This window comes from Schistocerca americana, chromosome 10, assembly GCF_021461395.2.
Source record: "Schistocerca americana isolate TAMUIC-IGC-003095 chromosome 10, iqSchAmer2.1, whole genome shotgun sequence".
NCBI classification, from domain to species: Eukaryota; Metazoa; Arthropoda; class Insecta; order Orthoptera; family Acrididae; genus Schistocerca; species Schistocerca americana.
The window spans coordinates 97277314-97299894 of record NC_060128.1 but is presented as its reverse complement, the minus strand read 5'-3'; the positions used below and the strand labels follow the sequence as shown (position 1 = coordinate 97299894).

General features: G+C 45.1%; 1 protein-coding gene across 1 annotated transcript in view; it reads left to right on the top strand.

Annotated features, from left to right (window-relative positions):
* The window catches only part of LOC124552270, an 81090-nt gene that overhangs the window by 39523 nt on the left and 18986 nt on the right, over window positions 1–22581 (top strand). The window contains exons 4-5 of the mRNA XM_047126549.1: window positions 11661–11870; window positions 21251–21419. Of these exons, the coding sequence (XP_046982505.1) occupies window positions 11661–11870; window positions 21251–21419 (379 nt within the window). The remainder of the gene's footprint in view (window positions 1–11660; window positions 11871–21250; window positions 21420–22581) is intronic.

The window sequence follows — 22581 nt, the reverse complement described above, 5'->3', positions numbered from 1 at the left end:
AATGGCCAGCGGAAGTGTTTAAACTCAGAAGTGTTTTCCTGAGGCCACTCTGTAGCAATTCTGGATGTGTGGGGTGCCGCATTGTCCTGCTGAAATTGCCCAAGTGCGTCAGTACGCACAATGGATATGAATGGATACAGGTGACCAGACAAGATTACTTTTGAATGCATTGAGGGAGCAAACAGCGATATATTATATTACTAATATTTACTATCAAAAACTGTGGTCATCTTCAGACCAATGAGCAAGAATGAGTAGAAGGAGGTTCTTGCTCATTGGTCTGAAGATGATCACAGTTGTGGTCGAAACCGGTCACCGGAATAAATACTTTGTGATCAAGACTGTTTTTGATAGTAAATATCAGACAGGATCCACAATGAGATTTTCACTCTGCAGCGGAGTGTGCGCTGATATGAAACTTACTGGCACATTAAAACTGTGTGTCGGACCGAGACTCGAACTCGGGACCTTTGCCTTACGCGGGCAAGTGCTCGACCATCTGAGCTACCCAATCACGACTCACGCCCGTCCTCACAGCTTTACTTCTGCCAGTACCTCGTCTCCTACTTCCCAAACTTTTTTCTTTCAGGACTGCTAGTTCTCCAAGGTTCGCAGGAGAGCTCCTGTAAAGTTTGGAAGGTAGGAGACGAGGTACTGGCAGAAGTAAAGCTGTGAGGACGGGGCATGGGTCGTTTTGGGTAGCTCAGATGGTAGAGCACTTGCCCGCGAAAGGCAAACGTCCCGAGTTCGAGTCTCGGTCCGGCACACAGTTTTAATCTGCCAGGAAGTTTCATCAGACAGGATGCTTATGTAGTGTCAGCTCTCAGATTCGTATCCAGAATCATCCTATTTCACTCGAAATTCACACGCCCAACTCTATTGCAGGGCCTCCAACAGATTGAACAATCCCCTGCAAACATGCAACGTCAAAGGTTTCATGAGATTGTCTCCATACCCGTACACGTCCATCCGCTCGATACAATTTGAAATGAGACTCTCCAGAGCATGTTTTCAGTCACCAACAGTACAATGTCGGTCTCGATGGGCTCAGGCGATGCGTAAAGCTTTCTGTCGTTCAGTCATGACTGTACACGAGTGGACCTTCAGCTCCGAAAGCCCATATCGACGATGTTTCGTTGAATGATTCGCACGCTGACACTTGTTGATGACCCAGCGTTGAAAACTGGAGCAATTTGCAGAAGGGTTGCACTTCTGCCACGTTGAACGATTCTCTTCAGTCGTTGTTGGTCCCGTTCTTGCAGGATCTTTTTCCTGCAGCGTCGTTGTCGGAGATTTTTTATGTTTTACGGATTCCTGATATTCACGGTACACTCGTGAAAAACGGTCGTACCGGAAAATCCCCACTCCACTGCTACCTCGGAGATGCTGTGTCCCATCGCTCGAGGCCGACTGTAATATCAGGTTCAAACTCACTAAAATCTTCATAAGCTGCCGTTGTAGGAGCAGTAACCGATCTAACAACTGCGCCAGGCACTTGTTGTTTTACCAGGTGCATTCAAGTTCTAAGGCCTCCGATTTTTTTTCTCCGGACTGGAAAGACTAGAAACATGCGCATTGTTTTAAAATGAGGCCGCATTCATTGTCAATACGTCCCAGAGATGGCAGCACCGTACGCCAGATGGAATTTTTCCGCCAGCGGCGAGAAAGAGAACTGTTTTAAATACTTAAAATGGCGACGTTTTCCTTACTTGAACAGCGTGCAATCATTCGTTTTCTGAATTTGCGTGGTGTGAAACCAATTGAAATTCATCGACAGTTGAAGGAGACATGTGGTGGTGGAGTTATGGATGTGTCGAAAGTGTGTTCGTGGGTGCGACAGTATAATGAAGGCAGAACATCATGTGACAACAAACCGAAACAACCTCGGGCTAGCACAAGCCAGTCTGACGACATGATCGAGAAAGTGGAGAGAATTGTTTTGGGAGATCGCCGAATGACTGTCAAACAGATCGCCTCCAGAGTTGGCATTTCTGTGGGTTCTGTGCACACAATCCTGCATGACGACCTGAAAGTGCGAAAAGTGTCATCCAGGTGGGTGCCACGAATGCTGACGGACGACCACACAGCTGCCCGTGTGGCACGTTGCCGAGCAATGTTGATGCGCAATGACAGCACGAATGGGACTTTCTTTTCGTCGGTTGTGACAATGGATGAGACATGGATGCCATTTTTCAATCCAGAAACAAAGCGCCAGTCAGCTCAATGGAAGCACACAGATTCACCGCCACCAAAAAAATTTCGGGTAACCGCCGGTGCTGAAAAAGTGATGGTGTCCATGTTCTGGGACAGCGAAGGCGTAATCCTTACCCATTGCGTTGCAAAGGGCACTACGGTAACAGGTGCATCCTACGAAAATGTTTTGAAGAACAAATTCGTTCCTGCACTGCATAAAAAACGTCCGGGAAGGGCTGCGCGTGTGCTGTTTCACCAAGACAACGCACCCGCACATCGAGCTAACGTTACGCAACAGTTTCTTCGTGATAACAACTTTGAAGTGATTCCTCATGCTCCCTACTCACCTGACATGGCTCCTAGTGACTTTTGGCTTTTTCCAACAATGGAAGACACTCTCCGTGTCCGCACATTCACCAGCCGTGCTGCTATTGCCTCAGCGATTTTCCAGTGGTCAAAACAGACTCCTAAAGAAGCCTTCGCCGCTGCCATGGATTCATGGCGTCAGCGTTCTGAAAAATGTGTACGTCTGCAGGGCGATTACGTCGAGAAGTAACGCCAGTTTCATCGATTTCGGGTGAGTAGTTAATTAGAAAAAAAATCGGAGGCCTTAGAACTTGAATGCATCTCATATAATAGGGTGAGAAGCAATGTTCACCTGTTTGCTGATGATGCTGCAGTATACGGGAAGGCATCATCATTGAGGTACTGTTGAACGATACAGGGATGACTTCAACAGAATACGTATTTGATGTGAAGAATGTGAATGTGCTCTAAAAGCAGAGAAATGTTAGTTAATGCAGATGAGTAGGAAAACAGATCTGTAATGATTGTACACAGAATTGGTAATGAATTGCTTGGCACAGTCATGTCGGCTGGATATCAGGACGTAATGTTGCAAAGGAAAACTAAACTGACCGACCATGGAAGGACTGTGGTAGGGAATAGTCCATCTGCGTTCGTTTCCCATCTACAAAGCATTTAGAACCCTTGTGCAACCAATTCTTGAGTGTTGCTGAAATGTTTGGGATCCCCCACCAGGTTGGAATATAAAAAGACATCAGAGCATTTCAGAGCCATGTTGTTAGATTTATTACCAGAAGGCTCAATCAGCACACATATGTTATAGATATGCTTTGTGATGTCAAATGGGAATTTCCAGAGCAGGGTCAGCCAAGATTTTGGCTTACAGGCCATGCCCTGGCACGAGTGCCAAAGCTCAGCCTCGCTTCACATTTCCCCCACCACGACGCCACCCTGCCTGAGCGTGAGAAGGGGGGAGAGGGGGAAACTGCGAACGCGCAGCATTTAAATGGCAGTACAGTCGCACTGCATACGACTCGTTTTTATATTCCACATTTCTCCACAACATAGGTCACAAAGAAAATAAATTTTCAGTATTATTTAATCATTTGTGGCACACTGAAGACATGATATAATTTTCATCTGGTACAAACTGTTGGCATATGGACAGATGCAGAAAATTTTACGGAGTTTCGCACTCAATTTGCCACGTAATTTCGACTTATTTAGTTTCATAATCGAAAGAAAGTCTTCCACACAAATATGTCGATCGAAATACTGTAGCACTTTTGCAACCTCATTACCAAGACTTGGAAACTCTAACTGAGGAAAGCAATGTAGACGCCCTGGATAGTTTTAACGTAAAAAGATTTTTCATTAATACTGGAATTACCTTGCAGCTCAATCAGTTACATCTGGACATACACTGTGGCTTCAAATGGCTCTGAGCACCATGGGACTTAACATCTGTGGTCATCAGTCCCCTAGAACTTAGAACTACTTAAACCTAACTAACCTAAGCACATCACACACACCCATGCCCGAGGCAGGATTCGAACCTGGATACTGAACTCGAATTATCGTGTGGCGTGTTGTAAGTGCAATTGGTGTGCATACTTCTGTGTTATTGTTAGCAAAAACTTTATACGAATAGTTTGGGCAATGCAACTCCCAGTAACAATAAAGAAATACAGTCACTGCAAAATACATTCAGCCCCTTAGGCACTGAATCCTGGCCCTGTTCAAAAATGATAACTTTGGTCCCTGTGTCAATAACAAATAAATTCAATTGTCCGACCTCTAAAGCAGCAACGGTGGAACGCGATACATTCTGGCTTCTCATAAAGAATATTAATATGCTAGCAACAGGCTCAGAAGTGCGCAATGCTGGGCACAACACTTTGAAACCGACAGAGGTGCGGCAGTGGTTAGCACGCTGGACTCGCATTCGGGAGGACGACGGTTCAATCCCGCGTCCAGCCCTCCTGATTTAGGTTTTCCGTGATTTCCCTAAAACTCTCCAGGAAAATGGCAGGATGGTTTCTTTGTAATGGCACGGCCGACTTCCTTCCCCGTCCTTCCCTAATCCGATGAGACCGATGATTTCGATGTCTGGTCTCCTTCCCCAAACAACCCCAACCCAACCCCAATACTTTGAAATGCACATGAAATTGTTTTGGCTGATTAGTGAAAACATTTATGAAAAATCCAATTTCTTTGAAAAACATATGACCTGGACACGGATGCGGTAGTGATTTTGGTGAATGACTAACACTGAGTTTTCTTACAAGGGAACCTCCCCGTCGCATCCCCCTCAGATTTAGTTATAAGTTGGCACAGTGGATAGGCCTTGAAAAACTGATCACAGATCAATCGAGAAAACAGGAAGAAGTTGGGTGGAACTATGAAAAAAAATAACGAAATTTACAAACTGAGTAGTCCATGTGTAAGATAGCCAACATCAAGGATACTGTGAGCTCAGGAGCGCCGTGGTCCCGTGGTTAGCGTGAGCAGCTGCGGAACGAGAGGTCCTTGCTTCAAGTCTTCCCTGCAGTGAAAAGTTTAATTTATAATTTTCATCACTTTTTTGGGAGTGTTTACCACATCCACAAGAAAACCTAAATCGGGCAAGGTAGAAGAATCTTTTTACCCATTCGCCAAGTGTACAAGTTAGGTGGGTCGACAACATATTCCTGTCATGTGACGCACATGCCGTCACCAGTGTCGTATAGAATATATCAGATGTGTTTTCCTGTGGAGGAATCGGTTGACCTATGACCTTGTGATCAAATGTTTTCGGTTCCCATTGGAGAGGCACGTCCTTTCGTCTACTAATCGCACGGTTTTGCGGTGCGGTCGCAAAACACAGACACTAAACTTATTACAGTGAACAGAGACATCAATGAACGAACGGACAGATCATAACTTTACGAAAATAGAGAAGGTAAACTTTTCAGTCGAGGGAAAACCTGAACCAAGGACCTCTCGTTCCGCAGCTGCTCACGCTAACCACGGGACCACGGCGCTCCTGAGCTGACATTGTGCTTGATGTTGCCTATCTTACTCGTGGACTACGCAGTTTGTATATTTTGCTTAGTTTTTTCATAGTTCCACCCAACTTCTTCCTGTTTCTTCGATTGATCTGTGTTCAGTTTTTCAAGGCCTATCCACTGTGCCAAATTATAACTAAATCTGATGGGGGTGCGATGGGGAGGTTCCCTTGTTAGCAAAATTATGTTGCAAGTTAAGTTTGTCTTTTCAGAAACATTTGACAACTGAAGTAAAATGTAAGTGATCCATAAACAATGAGATTTACACAGCAAGTATTATATAACCTAACTAAACCAGCATAAATGCGAATCATCAAATTACATATAGCTCTGTTAACAAATCATAGAAACATTACAAAACTGAAATATCTAACTAGCCTTTTCATCAAATCAGTTTACGTATAGTCTGGAGTTACTCAACAATTACAAATTATCAGTCAACTCATCTGTACTAACGTGCTGGCAGAACAAAACTCATAATAATTTAGCATCTTTACCTTGCTTGCATGAAGACTTCTGCTTCCGTGTTCAACAATATTGATATACCTACGTTAATCTAACAACTGGTGGCTTCACACAGCACACCACAAAAACTGCCTACTCCATCGTCTTTCGCTCACAGAGAGCTACCTACAGCTGTGCGCCCATCGATCTCTTACTCCGACACTATAATAATCTCAGACCGGAAGCAGTATCTCTGAGTCTGCGATCGTGCACAGTCAGCGATCCGCTTCATAAAACATACCAGACATACATGGTTCACAGCATATTAGTTTCATTTTAATTTACATTTATTTTCTTATCATATTCGGGTGCTACATATAAGCATGCCCCAGTACACTCCTTTCACCACTGAAAACTGTTTCGGTTGAAAAAGGAATAATGCTTGCGATTTCAGAAATGTTCCTATTTATACCACCAATCTCTTCACGTGCTACACTGGACTCGCATTCGTGAGGACGACGGTTCAATCCCGCGTCCGGTCATCCTGATTTAGGTTTCCCGTGATTTCCCTAATCGCTCCAAGTAAATGCCGGGATGGTTCCTTTCAAAGGGCACGCCCGACTTCCTTCCCCATGCTTCCCCAATCCAATTAATAGTTGTAATTTTTCGCTCTTTCATTGTCAATTAAGTTCCTAAATTCTTACTCTGTGTTATTACACTACTGGCCATTAAAATTGCTATACCACGAAGATGACGTGCTACAGACGTGAAATTTAAACGACAGGAAGAAGATGCTGCGATATGCAAATGATTAGCTTTTCAGACCCTTCACACAAGGTTGGCGCCGGTGGCGACACCTACAACGTGCTGACATGAGGAAAGTTTCCAACCGATTTCTCATACACAAACAGCAGTTGACCGGCGCTGGGTGGTGAAACGTCGTTGTGATGCCTCGTGTAAGGAGGAGAAATGCGTACCATCACGTTTCCGACTTTGATAAAGGTCGGATTGTAGCCTATGGCGATTGCGCTTTATCGTATCGCGACACTGCTGCTCGCGTTGGTCGAGATCCAATGACTGATAGCAGAATATGTAAACCGTGGGTTCACGAGGGTAATACGGAACGCCGTGCTGCATCCCAACGGCCTCGTATCACTAGCAGTCGAGATAATAGGTATCTTATCCGCATGGCTGTAACGGGCCGTGCAGCCACGTCTCGATACCTGAGTCAACAGATGGGGACGTTTGCAAGACAACAACCGTCTGCACGAACAGTTCGACGACGTTTGCAGCAGCATGGACTATCAGCTCGGAGACCACGGCTGTGGTTACCCTTGCCGCTGCACCACAGACAGGAGCGCCTGCGATGGTGTACTCGAAGACGAGCGTGGGTGAACGAATGGCAAAACGTCATTATTCAGAATGAATCCAGGTTCTGTTAACAGCATCACGATGGTTGCATCCGTGTTTGGCGAAATCGCGGTGAACGCACATTGGAAGCGTGTATTCGTCATCGCCATACTTGCGTATCACCCGGCGTGATGGTATGGGGTGCCATTGGTTACACGTCTCGGTCACCTCTTGTTCGCATTGACGGCACTCTGAGCAGTGGACGTTACATTTCAGATGTGTTATGACCCGTGGCTCTACCCTTCATTCGATCCCTGCGAAAGCCTACATTTCAGCAGGATAATGCACGACCGCATGTTGCAGGTCCTGTACGGGCCTTTCTGGATACAGAAAATGTTCGACTGCTGCCCTGGCCAGCACATTCTCCAGATCTCTCACCAACTGAAAACGTCTGGTCAATGTTGGTTGAGCAACTGGCTCGTCCCAATACGCCAGTTACTACTCTGGATGAACTGTGGTACAGTGTTGAAGCTGCATGGGCAGCTGTGCCTGTACACACCATCCAAGCTCTGTTTGACTCAATGCCCAGGCATATCTCCTGCAGAGTCTTCACTGGAGTTTATGTATCATGTCCGTGACGCTTTCGCGATTACTGTAACGAATCGCGCTGCTCCCTGTTGGATCTTCTCTATCTCTTCTATCAACCCTATCTGGTACGGATCCCACACTGGTGATCAATATTCAAGCAGTGGGCGAACAAGTGAACTGTAACCTACTTCCTTTGTTTTCGGATTGCATTTCCTTAGGATTCTTCCAATGAATGTCAGTCTGGCATCTGCTTTACCGAGTATCAACTTTGTATGATCATTCCATTTTAAATGCCTACTCCCAGATAATTTATGGAATTAATTGCTTCCAGTTGCTGACCTGCCATATTGTAGCTAAATGATAAAGGATGTTTCTTTCTATGTATTCGCAACACATTACACCTGTCGACATTGAGATTCAATTGCCATTTCTTGTACAATGCGTGACCGGGCCAAATATCTCACGAAATAAGCGTCAAACAAAAAATCACAAAGAACGAAACTTGTCTAGCTTGAAGGGGGAAACCAGATGGCGCTATGGTTGGCCCGCTAGATGGCGCTGCCATAGGTCAAACGGATATCAACTGCGTTTTTTAAAGTAGGAACACACATTTTTATTACATATTCGTGTATTACGTAAAGAAATATGAATGTTTTAGTTGGCCCACTTTTTTCGCTTTGTGATAAATGGCGCTGTAATAGTCACAAACATATGACACACAATTTTAGACGAACAGTTGGTAACAGGTAGTTTTTTTAAATTAAAATACAGAATGTAGGTACGGGTGAACATTTTATTTCGGTTGTCCCAATATGATACATGTACCTTTGTGAACCTATCATATCAGAGAACGCATGCTGTTATAGCGTGATTACCTGTAAATACCAAATGAACGAAAGAAATGCTCAAAATGATGTTCGTCAACCTCAGTGCATTTGGCAATACGTGTAACGACATTCCTCTCAACAGCGAGTGGTTCGCCTTCCGTAATGTTCGCATATGCATTGACAATGCGCTGACGCATGTTGTCAGACGTTGACGGTGGATCGCGATAGCAAATATCCTTCATCTTTCCCCACAGAAAGAAATCCGGGGACGTCAGATCCGGTGAACGTGTGGGCCATGGTATGGTGCTTCGACGAACTATCCACCTGTCACGAAATATGCTATTCAATACCGCTTCAACCGCACGCGAGCTACGAGCCGGACATCCATCATGTTGGAAGTACATCGCCATTCTGTCATCCAGTGAAACATCTTGTAGTAACATGGGTAGAACATTACGTAGGAAATCAGCATACATTGCACCATTTAGATTGCCATCCATAAACTGGGGGCCAATTATAATTCCTCCCATAATGTCGAACCATACACTAACCCCCCAAGGTCGCTGATGTTCCACTTGTCGCAGCCATCGTGGATTTTCCCTTGCCCAATAGCGCATATTATGCCGGTTTACGTTACCGCTGTTGGCGAATGACGCTTCGTCGCTAAATAGAACGCGTGCAAAAATTCTGTCATCGTCCCGTAATCTCTCTTGTGCCCAGCTTCAGAACTGTACACGACGTTCAAAGTCGTCGCCATGCAATTCCCGGTGCGTAGAAATGGTACGGGTGCAATCGATGTTGATGTAGGATTGTCGCCGGCCGCGGTGGTCGTGCGGTTCTAGGCGCTCCAGTCCGGAGCCGCGCTGCTGCTATGGTCGCAGGTTCGAATCCTGCCTCGGGCATGGGTGTGTGTGATGTCCTTAGGTTAGTTAGGTTTAAGTAGTTCTAAGTTCTAGGGGACTGATGACCACAGCAGTTGAGTCCCATAGTGCTCAGAGCCATTTGAACCATTTTTTGTAGGATTGTCAACACCGACGTTTTTGAGATACCCGATTCTCACGCAATTTGTCTGCTACTGATGTGAAGATTAGCCGCGAAAGCAGCTAAAACACCTACTTGGGCATCATCATTTGTTGCAGGTCGTGGTTGACGTTTCACATGTGGCTGAACACTTCCTGTTTCCTTAAATAACGTAACTCTCCGGCGAACGGTCCGAACACTTGGATGATGTCGTCCAGGATACCGAGCAGCATACATATCACACGCCCGTTGGGCATTTTGATCACAATAGCCATACATCAACACAATATCGACCTTTTCCGCAATTGGTAAACGGTCCATTTTAACACAGGTAATGTATCACGAAGCAAATACCGTCCGCACTGGCGGAATGTTACGTGATACCAACTATAGCACCATCTGGTTTCCCCCTTCAAGCTAGACGAGTTACGTTCTTTGTAGTTTTTTCGTTTGACGCTTATTTCTTGAGATATTTGGCCCGGTCACTATCAGTGGAGCACCCTGTATACGGGGCTGTCAAATGAAAACCAAACATGTGGCACAACTGGATCATGGAATGGTTATGTTCACAAGGAATAACCACACTCGTTAAGATATCCATCCCACTGGGGAACGAGACGATCAATTCCTGTTTCGTAGAATGCTATCGGTCGCTGGCGGATACACAAACTCTTGCACTTCTCCATCGGACTGAAACCGACGTCCACGCATTGTCTTTCTTCAGGTGTCCAAAGATGTGAAAATCACACAGTGAAAGCTGTAGACTGGATGGAGGATGTTGCAGTGTCTCCCAATCAAATCGTTGAAGTGTAGCCTTCATCTGATTGGCAGTGTCTGTGTCGGCGTTAACATGCAACGTGATGATTCTGTCCGACACCATTCTTGTGCGTTTTGACTTTGTGGCACGCCACAGTTTCTGCAAAGTGTTTTCATAGCGATACACATTCATTGTGGTTCCACACTTGAGGGACTCGAGGACCAGAGTACCTCTGCAGGTGAAGAAGGAGGTCATCATGATCTTACCAATACTTGTGTTAACAGCTTTGGATATCTTTGACAGGGGAGATGTGGGATGTTTCGACTGTTGGTTTTGTCATTTGCCCTCAAGTTGTCAGAATGCTGTCCAGTGTCCTCGTGTTATACGATAACACCTGTCCGCACACTGCCAATCAGACGAAGGCTATGCTACAGCAATTTGGTTGGGAACACTGCACCATTCTCTGAACATCACAGTATGATTCTGACATGTTTAACGAACTGAAGAAAAACATGCATGGTTATTGGTTTCAATCGGATGAGGAAGTGCAAGAGTGGGTGTCATTGAGGATCCGTCAATGGTAGACCATGTTCTATGAAGAATGAACTGATCGTCTCATCTCCCAATTGGATAAATGTCTTAATGTGTTTGATGATTGATTTTGAATGGGACCATTCCATGATTCCATTGTGGTGGTTGTTTAGTTTTCATTTGATCATCTCTTATATGTTCCTCAGTCCACCCCGATAGCTGAGTGGTCAGTGCGGTGGTCTGTCAGGGCCCCAGTTCGATTCAGAGATTTTCTCCTCTCAGGAACTGGGTGTTGTGTTGTCCTCATTATCATTTCATCATCGTCAGTGGAAGGCAACGGGAGACCACCACTGGAGTCACTTCCATAGACGCTCGTGCTGTGGACCTCTCTGACGACGCTTCCCCCATGACAAGACCTGCCATAAGGCAGAACACCAGGTTATTTATATGTTCCTCGGGGTATTCTTAAGTCTCCTAAGCCAAAGTCACAGATGGTTCCGCTATAAAGGACACGGCTGATCTCCTTCCTCATCCTGCCTTCATCTGTAATGACTTAGTGCTCTGTGGGGCATTGAATAATCCTTCTTCTTCCCACAGAGGTGCAGCATTTGCCAGAGGTGAAAGTGCCAGTGGTACGGGTAGTGGTCGTGGAGGAGCAGAAGAAGCAGCATCCACCCTCACCGTCACCCTCCAGGAGGGCGTCCTTTTCTGGAGAACTCCGGAGCAAGCCGGCAGCGCCCGCAGTAGCAGCTCTGAGGCCGTGGTCGCCCACACCTCAGCCATCTGCTGCTGCCGCAGTGGATCAAGGTCAGTATAAGAAAAGGAACCACTCCAACCCTGTCCTGGCACTATCGCCATTACAAAACGTGCTACAGTCAGCACTTTCTAGGGGTTTCTTCCTGCAGAGGAGTCACTGGATGTTGCTCTCCTATGTTGTACACAAAGGGTGTCTTGGTTAAACATATAATAATATAAAAGTAAGGAGCCCCAAGAGAAGATGGAATTATTGCAGAACTACGGAAACTAAATGAAAGATTAACAGAAAAAATTCACAAAATCATATTAAACATTTGGGAAACAGAACAGATCCCTTCTGAATGGAAATGCGCACTCATCCATCCATTCCACAAAAAAGGGGACAAAACTGAACCAGCCACATATAAAATCCTATCAAAAGTTCTCATGAATAGATTAGAAGAACAAGCTGACCCACAAATAGGAGAATACCAGGCTGGTTTTCGCAAGGGACTATCATGCATAGAACAGATCTGGAATCTGAAACTGATTCTCCAGATGAGAAACAACCAAAACACAGTGGTGACTTTTGTAGATGTTAAAATGGTCTACGACTCAATAGACAGAGTAGTGCTCTGCAACACACTGGAAGAATTCAGCATTGACAGCAAGACAAGAGCAATCATTAGGCAAACATTAACTGACACAGTCTCCAAGGTTAAATTTATGGGGGATATCTCTGAACCATTTGAAATCCAAACTGGAGTGCGACAGGGTGACGGACTTTCACCATTACTCCTTAATATCATTCTTGAAAAAATTATCAGGACATGGGAAAAAGAAGTCAAAGGAATCCAAATTGGCATTAGAAAAGATAATAGATTCAATATGAAGTGTTTAGCTTTTGCAGATGACCTTGCAATCCTCACAAATAATAGAAAAGAACGCCACAGAGAAGTTACACGAAATAGCACAAAGAACTGGCATGGAAATTTCATATGAGAAAACCCAGTACTAGATAAAGTACCACAAGACAAATTGCCTATTGTGACACCCCATGGGAAAATTGTACAAGTACCACATTTTAAGTACCTGGAAGAAACCATCCAGCTATCAGGGATCAACCTAAAGGCCAATGACGAAAGAATAAAAAGACTACAGAAACCATATAAACTCACGTGGAACTATTATAACAAAAAGTCCATATCCTTTAACGCAAAATTGAGGCACTACAACACTGTCGTACTTCCGGGGGCACTGCATGCATCTGAAACAACACAAACAGGTGGGCAAACTAAAATAAAAGCAATAGAGAAACAAGAAAGGAAAATTTTCAGGAAAATTTTTGCCTCGATACAAGAGCAAGGAATCTGTAAGAAGAGACCAACATCAGAATTATATAAATACACAGACAAGATTACGGATACAATAAGGAAAAGAAGAATGCAGTTCTACGAACATATCCACAGGATGAATGAAAACAGAATTTCAAAGGGAATTCTTAAAGCCATCAACTCAGGCAGGGGAAAACCAGAATGGATAAAAGAAGTTGAAGAGGATCTCAGACAAGCACGCATAACAGTAAACGATGCAGAAAATAGAACTGAATTCAGGAACATCATCAAAAAACATAAATTTGACACCACAACACAGAAGAGACCTGGACGCAAACGGACAGCGGAGCGAAAGAAACAACACAGTGAACACATGAAGAAAATTTGTGCTCAGAAAAAACATAAACAATCATCATAAAGGAATTCAAGTTCAAACGCTCTCTTTAAATGGGAATAATCGATAATAATAATAATAACATAAAATTAAGAACCTGAGACGTAACTAAGATACACTCCTGGAAATGGAAAAAAGAACACATTGACACCGGTGTGTCAGACCCACCATACTTGCTCCGGACACTGCGAGAGGGCTGTACAAGCAATGATCACACGCACGGCACAGCGGACACACCAGGAACCGCGGTGTTGGCCGTCGAATGGCGCTAGCTGCGTAGCATTTGTGCACCGCCGCCGTCAGTGTCAGCCAGTTTGCCGTGGCATACGGAGCTCCATCGCAGTCTTTAACACTGGTAGCATGCCGCGACAGCGTGGACGTGAACCGTATGTGCAGTTGACGGACTTGGAGCGAGGGCATATAGTGGGCATGCGGGAGGCCGGGTGGACGTACCGCAGAATTGCTCAACACGTGGGGCGTGAGGTCTCCACAATACATCGATGTTGTCGCCAGTGGTCGGCGGAAGGTGCACGTGCCCGTCGACCTGGGACCGGACCGCAGCGACGCACGGATGCACGCCAAGACCGTAGGATCCTACGCAGTGCCGTAGGGGACCGCATCGCCACTTCCCAGCAAATTAGGGACACTGTTGCTCCTGGGGTATCGGCGAGGACCATTCGCAACCGTCTCCATGAAGCTGGGCTACGGTCCCGCACACCGTTAGGCCGTCTTCCGCTCACGCCCCAACATCGTGCAGCCCGCCTCCAGTGGTGTCGCGACAGGCGTGAATGGAGGGACGAATGGAGACGTGTCGTCTTCAGCGATGAGAGTCGCTTCTGCCTTGGTGCCAATGATGGTCGTATACTTGTTTGGCGCCGTGCAGGTGAGCGCCACAATCAGGACTGCATACGACCGAGGCACACAGGGCCAACACCCGGCATCATGGTGTGGGGAGCGATCTCCTACACTGGCCGTACACCACTGGTGATCGTCGAGGGGACACTGAATAGTGCACGGAACATCCAAACCGTCATCGAACCCATCGTTCTAGCATTCCTAGACCGGCAAGGGAACTTGCTGTTCCAACAGGACAATGCACGTCCGCATGTATCCCGTGCCACCCAACGTGCTCTAGAAGGTGTAAGTCAACTACCCTGGCCAGCAAGATCTCCGGATCTGTCCCCCATTGAGCATGTTTGGGACTGGATGAAGCGTCGTCTCACGCGGTCTGCACGTCCAGCACGAACGCTGGTCCAACTGAGGCGCCAGGTGGAAATGGCATGGCAAGCCGTTCCACAGGACTACATCCAGCATCTCTACGATCGTCTCCATGGGAGAAAAGCAGCCTGCATTGCTGCGAAAGGTGGATATACACTGTACTAGTGCCGACATTGTGCATGCTCTGTTGCCTGTGTCTATGTGCCTGTGGTTCTGTCAGTGTGATCATGTGATGTATCTGACCCCAGGAATGTGTCAATAAAGTTTCCCCTTCCTGGGACAATGAATTCACGGTGTTCTTATTTCAATTTCCAGGAGTGTAATAATAATAACATAAAATTAAGAACCTGAGACGTAACTAAGATATTTATTGGCGATTTGCTTCTACAAGTATGGCAACTGAAAATGTTTTCTGTGTTTACTTGAAGTACTTGTTACCAAGTGGGAATGCGTGTGACTGCTTTGTTCACATTAACACATGTCAGCAGCCACGAGTACTAAACACAAAAGTTGTTATGCTTGCTTTTACTGGCAGAGCGAATAGCTGTTACACCAGCAAATCATCGTTTTCGGTTAGAGTATCGACTGCGACCAACTGATAATGTTTTTCACTTACAAGACAATCCAGAAATGGGACAAACTGCTTCTGAAAACTGAGACTTTGCTTGTGAAGTTGGACCGTCACGCTAAACACTCAGTTCCAGAGGCCACCTTGGTTTAATAGCCATGTTAGAAAAGCGCTACGTAAACCAGGAGCACTTCATTTCAGATTCAAGAGAAGTAAAAGCCTAGCTGACTAACGAAACCCTAAGAGATTTTGGTCGTATGTAAAATCAGTACGTCGGTCAAAATCATTATTTATTCGCTCAGCAACCACACCGGCACCGGAACGGAAGATAACAGAGAGAAGGCCGAAATGCTGAATTCGGTCTTTCGAAGTTGTTTCACCGCAGAAGATCGTAACACTGCCCCTCCTTTCAATCGTCGTGCGAACGTCGAAACGGCAGATATGCAGATAACTGATCGCGGAACTGAAAGGCAGCTACAGTCGCTTAGTAGTGGAAAGGCGTCAGGAGCAGATGAGATATCTATAAGTGTCGAAGATCCCAGGAGTAACAAAAAACGTATAAAATTTCAGTTAATTGATACTTAAATGACTATATAGACCCGTCTTGAAACAAAAATGAATGTGGCGTATTCTCGGTAGTTGCTTTACAGTAGCTGAGAGTATTTCTGTAAAGAGAACAACAATTTGCTGTTGTTGTTGTGGTCTTCAGTCCTGAGACTGGTTTGATGCAGCTCCCCATGCTACTCTATCCTGTGCAAGCTTCTTCATTTCCCAGTACCTACTGCAACCTACATCCTTCTGAATCTGCTTGGTGTATTCATCTCTTGGTCTCCCTCTACGATTTTTACCCTCCACGCTGCCCTCCAATGCTAAATTGGTGATCCCTTGATGCCTCAGAACATGTCCTACCAATCGATCCCTTCTTCTAGTCAAGTTGTGCCACAAACGTCTCTTCTCCCCAATCCTATTCAATACCTCCCCATTAGTTATGTGATCTACCCATCTAATCTTCAGCATTCTTCTGCAGCACCACATTTCGAAAGCTTCTATTCTCTTCTTGTCTAAACTATTTATCGTCCATGTTTCACTTCCATACATGGCTACACTCCATACAAATACTTTCAGAAATGACTTCCTGACACTTAAATCTATACTCGATGTTAACAAATTTCTCTTCTTCAGAAACGCTTTCCTTCCCCTTGCCAGTCTACATTTTATATCCTCTCTACTTCGACCATCATCAGTTATTTTGGTCCCCAAATAGTAAAACTCCTTTACTACTTTAAGTGTCTCATTTCCTAATCTAATACCCTCAGCATCACCCGACTTAATTCGATTACATTCCATTATCTTCGTTTTGCTTTTATTGATGTTTATCTTATATCCTCCTTTCAAGACTCTATCCATTCCGTTCAATTGCTCTTCCTAGTCCTTTGCTGTCTCTGACAGAATTACAAAGTCATCGGCGAACCTCAAGGTTTTTATTTCTTCTCCATGGATTTTAATACCTACTACGAATTTTTCTTTTGTTTCGTTCACTGCTTGCTCAATATACAGATTGAATAACATCGGCGAGAGGCTACAACCCTGTCTCACTCCCTTCCCAACCACTGCTTCCCTTTCATGCCCCTCAACTCTTATAACTGCCATTTGGTTTCTGTACAAATTGTAAATGGCCTTTCGTTCCCTGTATTTTACCCCTGCCACCTTCAGAATCTGAATGAGACTATTCCAGTTAACACTGTCAAAAGCTTTCTCTAAGTCTACAAATGCTAGAAATGTAGGTTTGCCTTTCCTTAATCTACCTTCCAAGATAAGTCGTAGGGTCAGTATTGTCTCACGTGTTCCAATATTTCTACGGAATCCAAACTGATCTTCCCCGAGGTCCGTTTCTACCAGTTTTTCCATTCGTCTGTAAAGAATTCGCGTTAGTATTTTGCAGCCGTGACTTATTAAACTGATAGTTCGGTAATTTTCACATCTGTCAACACCTGCTTTCTTTGGGATTGGAATTATTATATTCTTCTTGAAGTCTGAGGGTATTTCGCCTGTCTCATACATCTTGCTCACCAGAAGGTAGAGTTTTGTCAGGACTGGCTCTCCCACGGCCGTCAGTAGTTCCAATGGAATATTGTCTACTCCGGGGGCCTTGTTTCGACTCAGGTCATTCAGTGCTCTGTCAAACTCGTGACGCAGTATCATATCTCCCATTTCATCTTCATCTACATCCTCTTCCATTTCCATAATATTGTCCTCAAATATCTCGCCCTTGTATAGACCCTCTACATACTCCTTCCACCTTTCTGCTTTCCCTTCTTTGCTTAGAACTGGGTTTCCATCTGAGCTCTTGATATTCATACAAGTGGTTCTCTTTTCTCCAAAGGTCTCTTTAATTTTCCTGTAGGCAGTATCTATCTTACCCCTAGTGAGACAAGCCTCTACATCCTTACATTTGTCCTCTAGCCATCCCTGCTTAGCCATTTTGCACTTCTTGTCGATCTCATTTTTGAGACGTTTGTATTCCTTTTTGCCTGCTTCATTTACTGCATTTTTATATTTTCTCCTTTGATCAATTAAGTTCAATATTTCTTCTGTTACCCAAGGATTTCTTCTAGCCCTCGTCTTTTTACCTACTTTACCCTCTGCTGCCTTCACTACTTCATCCCTCAAAGCTACCCATTGTTCTTGGACTGTATTTCTTTCCCCCATTCCTGTCAATTGATCCCTTATGCTCTCCTTGAAACTCTGTACAACCTCTGGTTTAGTCAGTTTATCCAGGTCCCATCTCCTTAAATTCCCACCTTTTTGCAGTTTCTTCAGTTTTAATCTACAGTTCATAACCAAAAGATTGTAGTCAGAGTCCACATCTGCTCTGGATGTGTCTTACAATTTAAAACCTGGTTCCTAAATCTCTGTCTTACCATTATATAATCTATCTGAAACCTGTCAGTATCTCCCAGCTTCTTCCATGTAAACAATCTTCTTTTATGATTCTTGAACCAAGTGTTAGCTATGATTAAGTTGTGCTCTGTGCAAAATTCTACCAGGCGGCTTCCTCTTTCATTTCTTACCCCCAATCCATATTCACCTACTACGTTTCCTTCTCTCCCTTTTCCTACTACCGAATTCCAGTCACCCATGTCTGTTAAATTTTCGTCTCCCTTCACTATCTGAATAATTTCTTTTATTTCATCATACATTTCTTCAATTTCTTCGTCATCTGCAGAGCTAGTTGGCATATAAACTTATACTACTGTAGTAGTACAATTTGCTAATGAGCTGTATTAGATATAGGAAATGAGTCAAACAGTAATTGTCTTTAATTAAAGACCACTGATGATGCTGTACTTCAATAAATTGAAACACATCTGGTGAGAAAAACACACAATATCATTAGTTGTAATGACAGAACAAAAATACCCACAGAATAAAAATGAATGCATATCATGTATCATTTATTACACACTAGAACAATAACTTCCTAAAATTTGTCACATGTAAGGAAAAAAATAATACTACCATACAAGTTTTATATTTTACATCACATTGTCAGTTAACTTTCTCTTATTTTCTACACTTAATTTACATGTAAACAGTTTTTGTTGTTGTTGAGCAACAGTCACACAATAATTTTTAAATGATCACACTGCCATTTCACTGTATTGTTGTTTATTTAATTACGACCCAGGTTTCGGCCTTTTATGCCATTTTCAAGTGATTGAGTTTATATCATTAACGTATATTGCAGGAGGTCAAGCTGAAAATCTGGAATTTCGTTCGCAGCCAATGTTTTTCTTATTTTATGACCAATTTTGAGCTTGATGTCCCGCTGTACAAGCTAATGACATAAACTCAATCATTTGAAAATGGCATAAAAGGCCGAAAATTGGGTCGTAATTAAATAAACAACAATAGAGACAAATTCCGATGAGTTCATTTAAAAATCATTTATATGTATAAAGTGCATTGTTGACCCAGAACAAATAAATCTAACTCATTTAGGTAAACGCCCAGAGACAGTCGTTGTTCTGTGTAAAATCATACACTTCGCTCCCAGTATCAATTATTACACTCTCTTGTTCCGTTGCTGCTGTCTCCTGGCAATTATTATCAGATGCTCGCCCTTGCTGTTTAATCACACTGTTCTTACTGCTCGGCTCCATCGTCCAGTAAAAACTATCTTTCGACAATCTATGCCCACCTACTTAAAACATCGAGGAAAAGACATAACTTCAGATGCTTATAAGATTTTACGATATTCTCATCACGTACAGAATACACTAGGACAAAAGAAAGCTGAATGAACCCTGACAAGACGAAGACAAATTATTAATAATTTTAGAGACTGCCTTGTTACAGACACGCTAACGCGGACGCGCATCTGATCCCTCATATGCCCACTGGTATTTACTCCCAGACACGTGTACACAACTGGCCATTAAAATTGCTACACCACGAAGATGACGTGCTGCAGACGCCAAATTTAACCGACAGGAAGAAGGTGCTGTGATATGTACATGATTAGCTTTTCAGAGCATACACACAAGGTTGGCGCCGGTGGCGACACCTACAACGTGCTGACATGAGGAAAGTTGCCAACCGATTTCTCATACACAAGCAGCAGATGACCGGCGTTGCCTGGTGAAACGTTGTTGTGATGCCTCGTGTAAGGAGGAGAAATGCGTACCATCACGTTTCCGACTTTGATAAAGGTCTGATTGTAGCCTATCGCGATTGCGGTTTATCGTATCGCGACATTGCTGCTCGCGTTGGTCGAGATCCAATGACTGTTAGCAGAATATGGAATCGGTGGGTTCACGAGGGTAATACGGAACGCCGTGCTGGATCCCAACGGCCTCGTATCACTAGCAGTCGAGGTGACAGGCATCTTATCCGCATGGCTGTAACGGATCGTACAGCCACGTCTCAATCCCTCAGTCAACAGATCGGGACGTTTGCAAGACAACAACAATCTGTACGAACAGTTCTACGACGTTTGCAGCAGCAGGGACTATCAGCTCGGAGACCATGGCTGCGGTTACCCTTGGCGCTGCACCACAGACAGGAGCGCCTGCGATGATGTACTCGGCGACGAACCTGGGTGCACGAATGGCAAAACGTCATTTTTTTTCAGATGAATCCAGGTTCTGTTTACAGCATCATGATGGTTGCATCCGTGTTGTGCGACATCGCGGTGAACGCACATTGGAAGCGTGTATTCGTCATCGCCATACTGGCGTATCACCCAACGTGATAGTATGGGGTGCCATTGGTTACACGTCTCGGTCACCTCTTGTTCGCATTGACGGCACTTTGAACAGTGGACGTTACGTTTCAGATGTGTTACGACCCGTGGCTCTACCCTTCACTCGATCCCTGTGAAACACTACATTTCAGCAGGATAACGCACGACCGCATTTTGCAGCTCCTGTTCGGGCCTTTCTGGATGCAGAAAACGTGCGGCTGCTGCCCTGGCCAGCACATTCACCAGATCTCTCGCCAATTGAAAACGTCTGGTCAATGGTGGCCGAGCAGCTGACTCGTCACAATACGCCAGTCACTACTCACGATGAACTGTGGTATCGTGTTGAAGTTGCGTGGGCAGCTGTACCTGTACACGGCATCCAAGATCTCTGCGACTCAATGCCCAGGCGTATCAAGGCCGTTATTACGGCCAGAGGTTGTTGTTCTGGGTATTGATTTCTCAGGATCTATGTACCTAAACTGCGTGAAAATGAGATCACATGTCACTTCTAGTATAATATATTTGTCCAATGAATACCCGTTTATCATCTGCATTTCTCCTTGGTGTAGCAATTTTAATGGCCAGTAGTGTATGACTTGACTGACTGCAGCTGTGAGTCGTTCATCGTGTGTTCAAAGGCTACAGCGCCCTCGCGTTACACGACTGTACGTCACGAAGCTGTGTTTTCCGCAGGAGCAGAAGATGCTGAGAGCCGCAACCGGTTCGAGCGGGCGCGCATGTTCTTCCAGTCGCTGGAGAAGTCGCAGGGCTCCAGCAGCAGGTCGGGCTCCCTGGACTCGGCTCCCCCATTCGCGGAGGCCGAAGATAGCCTCTCCAGCCAGAGGACCAGAGGACATAACAGGTAACTCCAGTAACTGTCACTCCAGTACACGAGTAACCTCTAGACCGTACGGTACATGAACTGCTGTCATCTACTTTATCCACAGCAAACTAAATCCATAGTAGCGAGCGTCAACATCGCCAGCATGTTTAAATGTGTAGACACTTACAACATAAAAAAACTGATTCGTCATACACAATTCGAATTTCTAAACGCACTGTTAACTGAAGATGCAACTCTCTCCGTTGTAGATATGATATTACACTGAAGCGCGAAAGAAATTGGTATAGCCACGCCTATTCAAATACAGAGATACACTGAAGAGCCAAAGAAACTGGTACGCCTGCCGGATATCATGTAGAGCCCTCTCGAGCACGCAGAAGTTCCGCAACACGACGTGGCATGGACTCGACTAATGTCTGAAGCAGTGCTGCAGGGATTAGACACCACGAATCCTGCAGAACTGTCCATAAATCAGTAAGAGTACGAGGGGGGGGGGGGGGGGGGGGGTGGAGATATCTTCTGAACAGCACGTTACAAGTCATCCGAGACATATGCACTCCGTCTTCAGGCCACGAGTGGCCCATCGGGACCATCCGACCGCCGTGTCATCCTCAGCTGAGGACGCGGATAGGAGGGGCGTGGGGTCAGCACACCGCTCTCCCAGTCGTTATGATGGTTTTCTTTGACCAAAGCCGCTACTATTCGGTCGAGTAGCTCCTCAATTGGCATCACGAGGCCGAGTGAACCCAGAAAAATGGCAACAGCGCACGGCGGCCTGGATGGTCACCCACCCAAGTGCCGTTCACGCCCGACAGCGCTTAACTGCAGTGATCTGACGGGAAGCGATGTATCCACTGCGGCAAGGCCGTTGCCTCATCCCAGATACACTCAATAATATTCGTGTCTCGGGAGTTTGGTGGCCAGCGGAGGTCTTTAGCCTCAGAAGAGTGTTGCTGGAACCACTCTGGAATCTGGACGTCTGGCGTGTCGCAATTCTACTGCTGCAATTGTCCACTTCCGTCGGAACGCACAATGAACATGAATGGATGCAGGTGCTCAGACAGGGTGCTTACGTACGTGTCACCTGTCAGAGTCGTATCTAGACGTATCAGGGGTCACATATCACTCCAACTGCACACGCTCCACACCATTACAGAGCCTCCACCAGCTTGATGACATG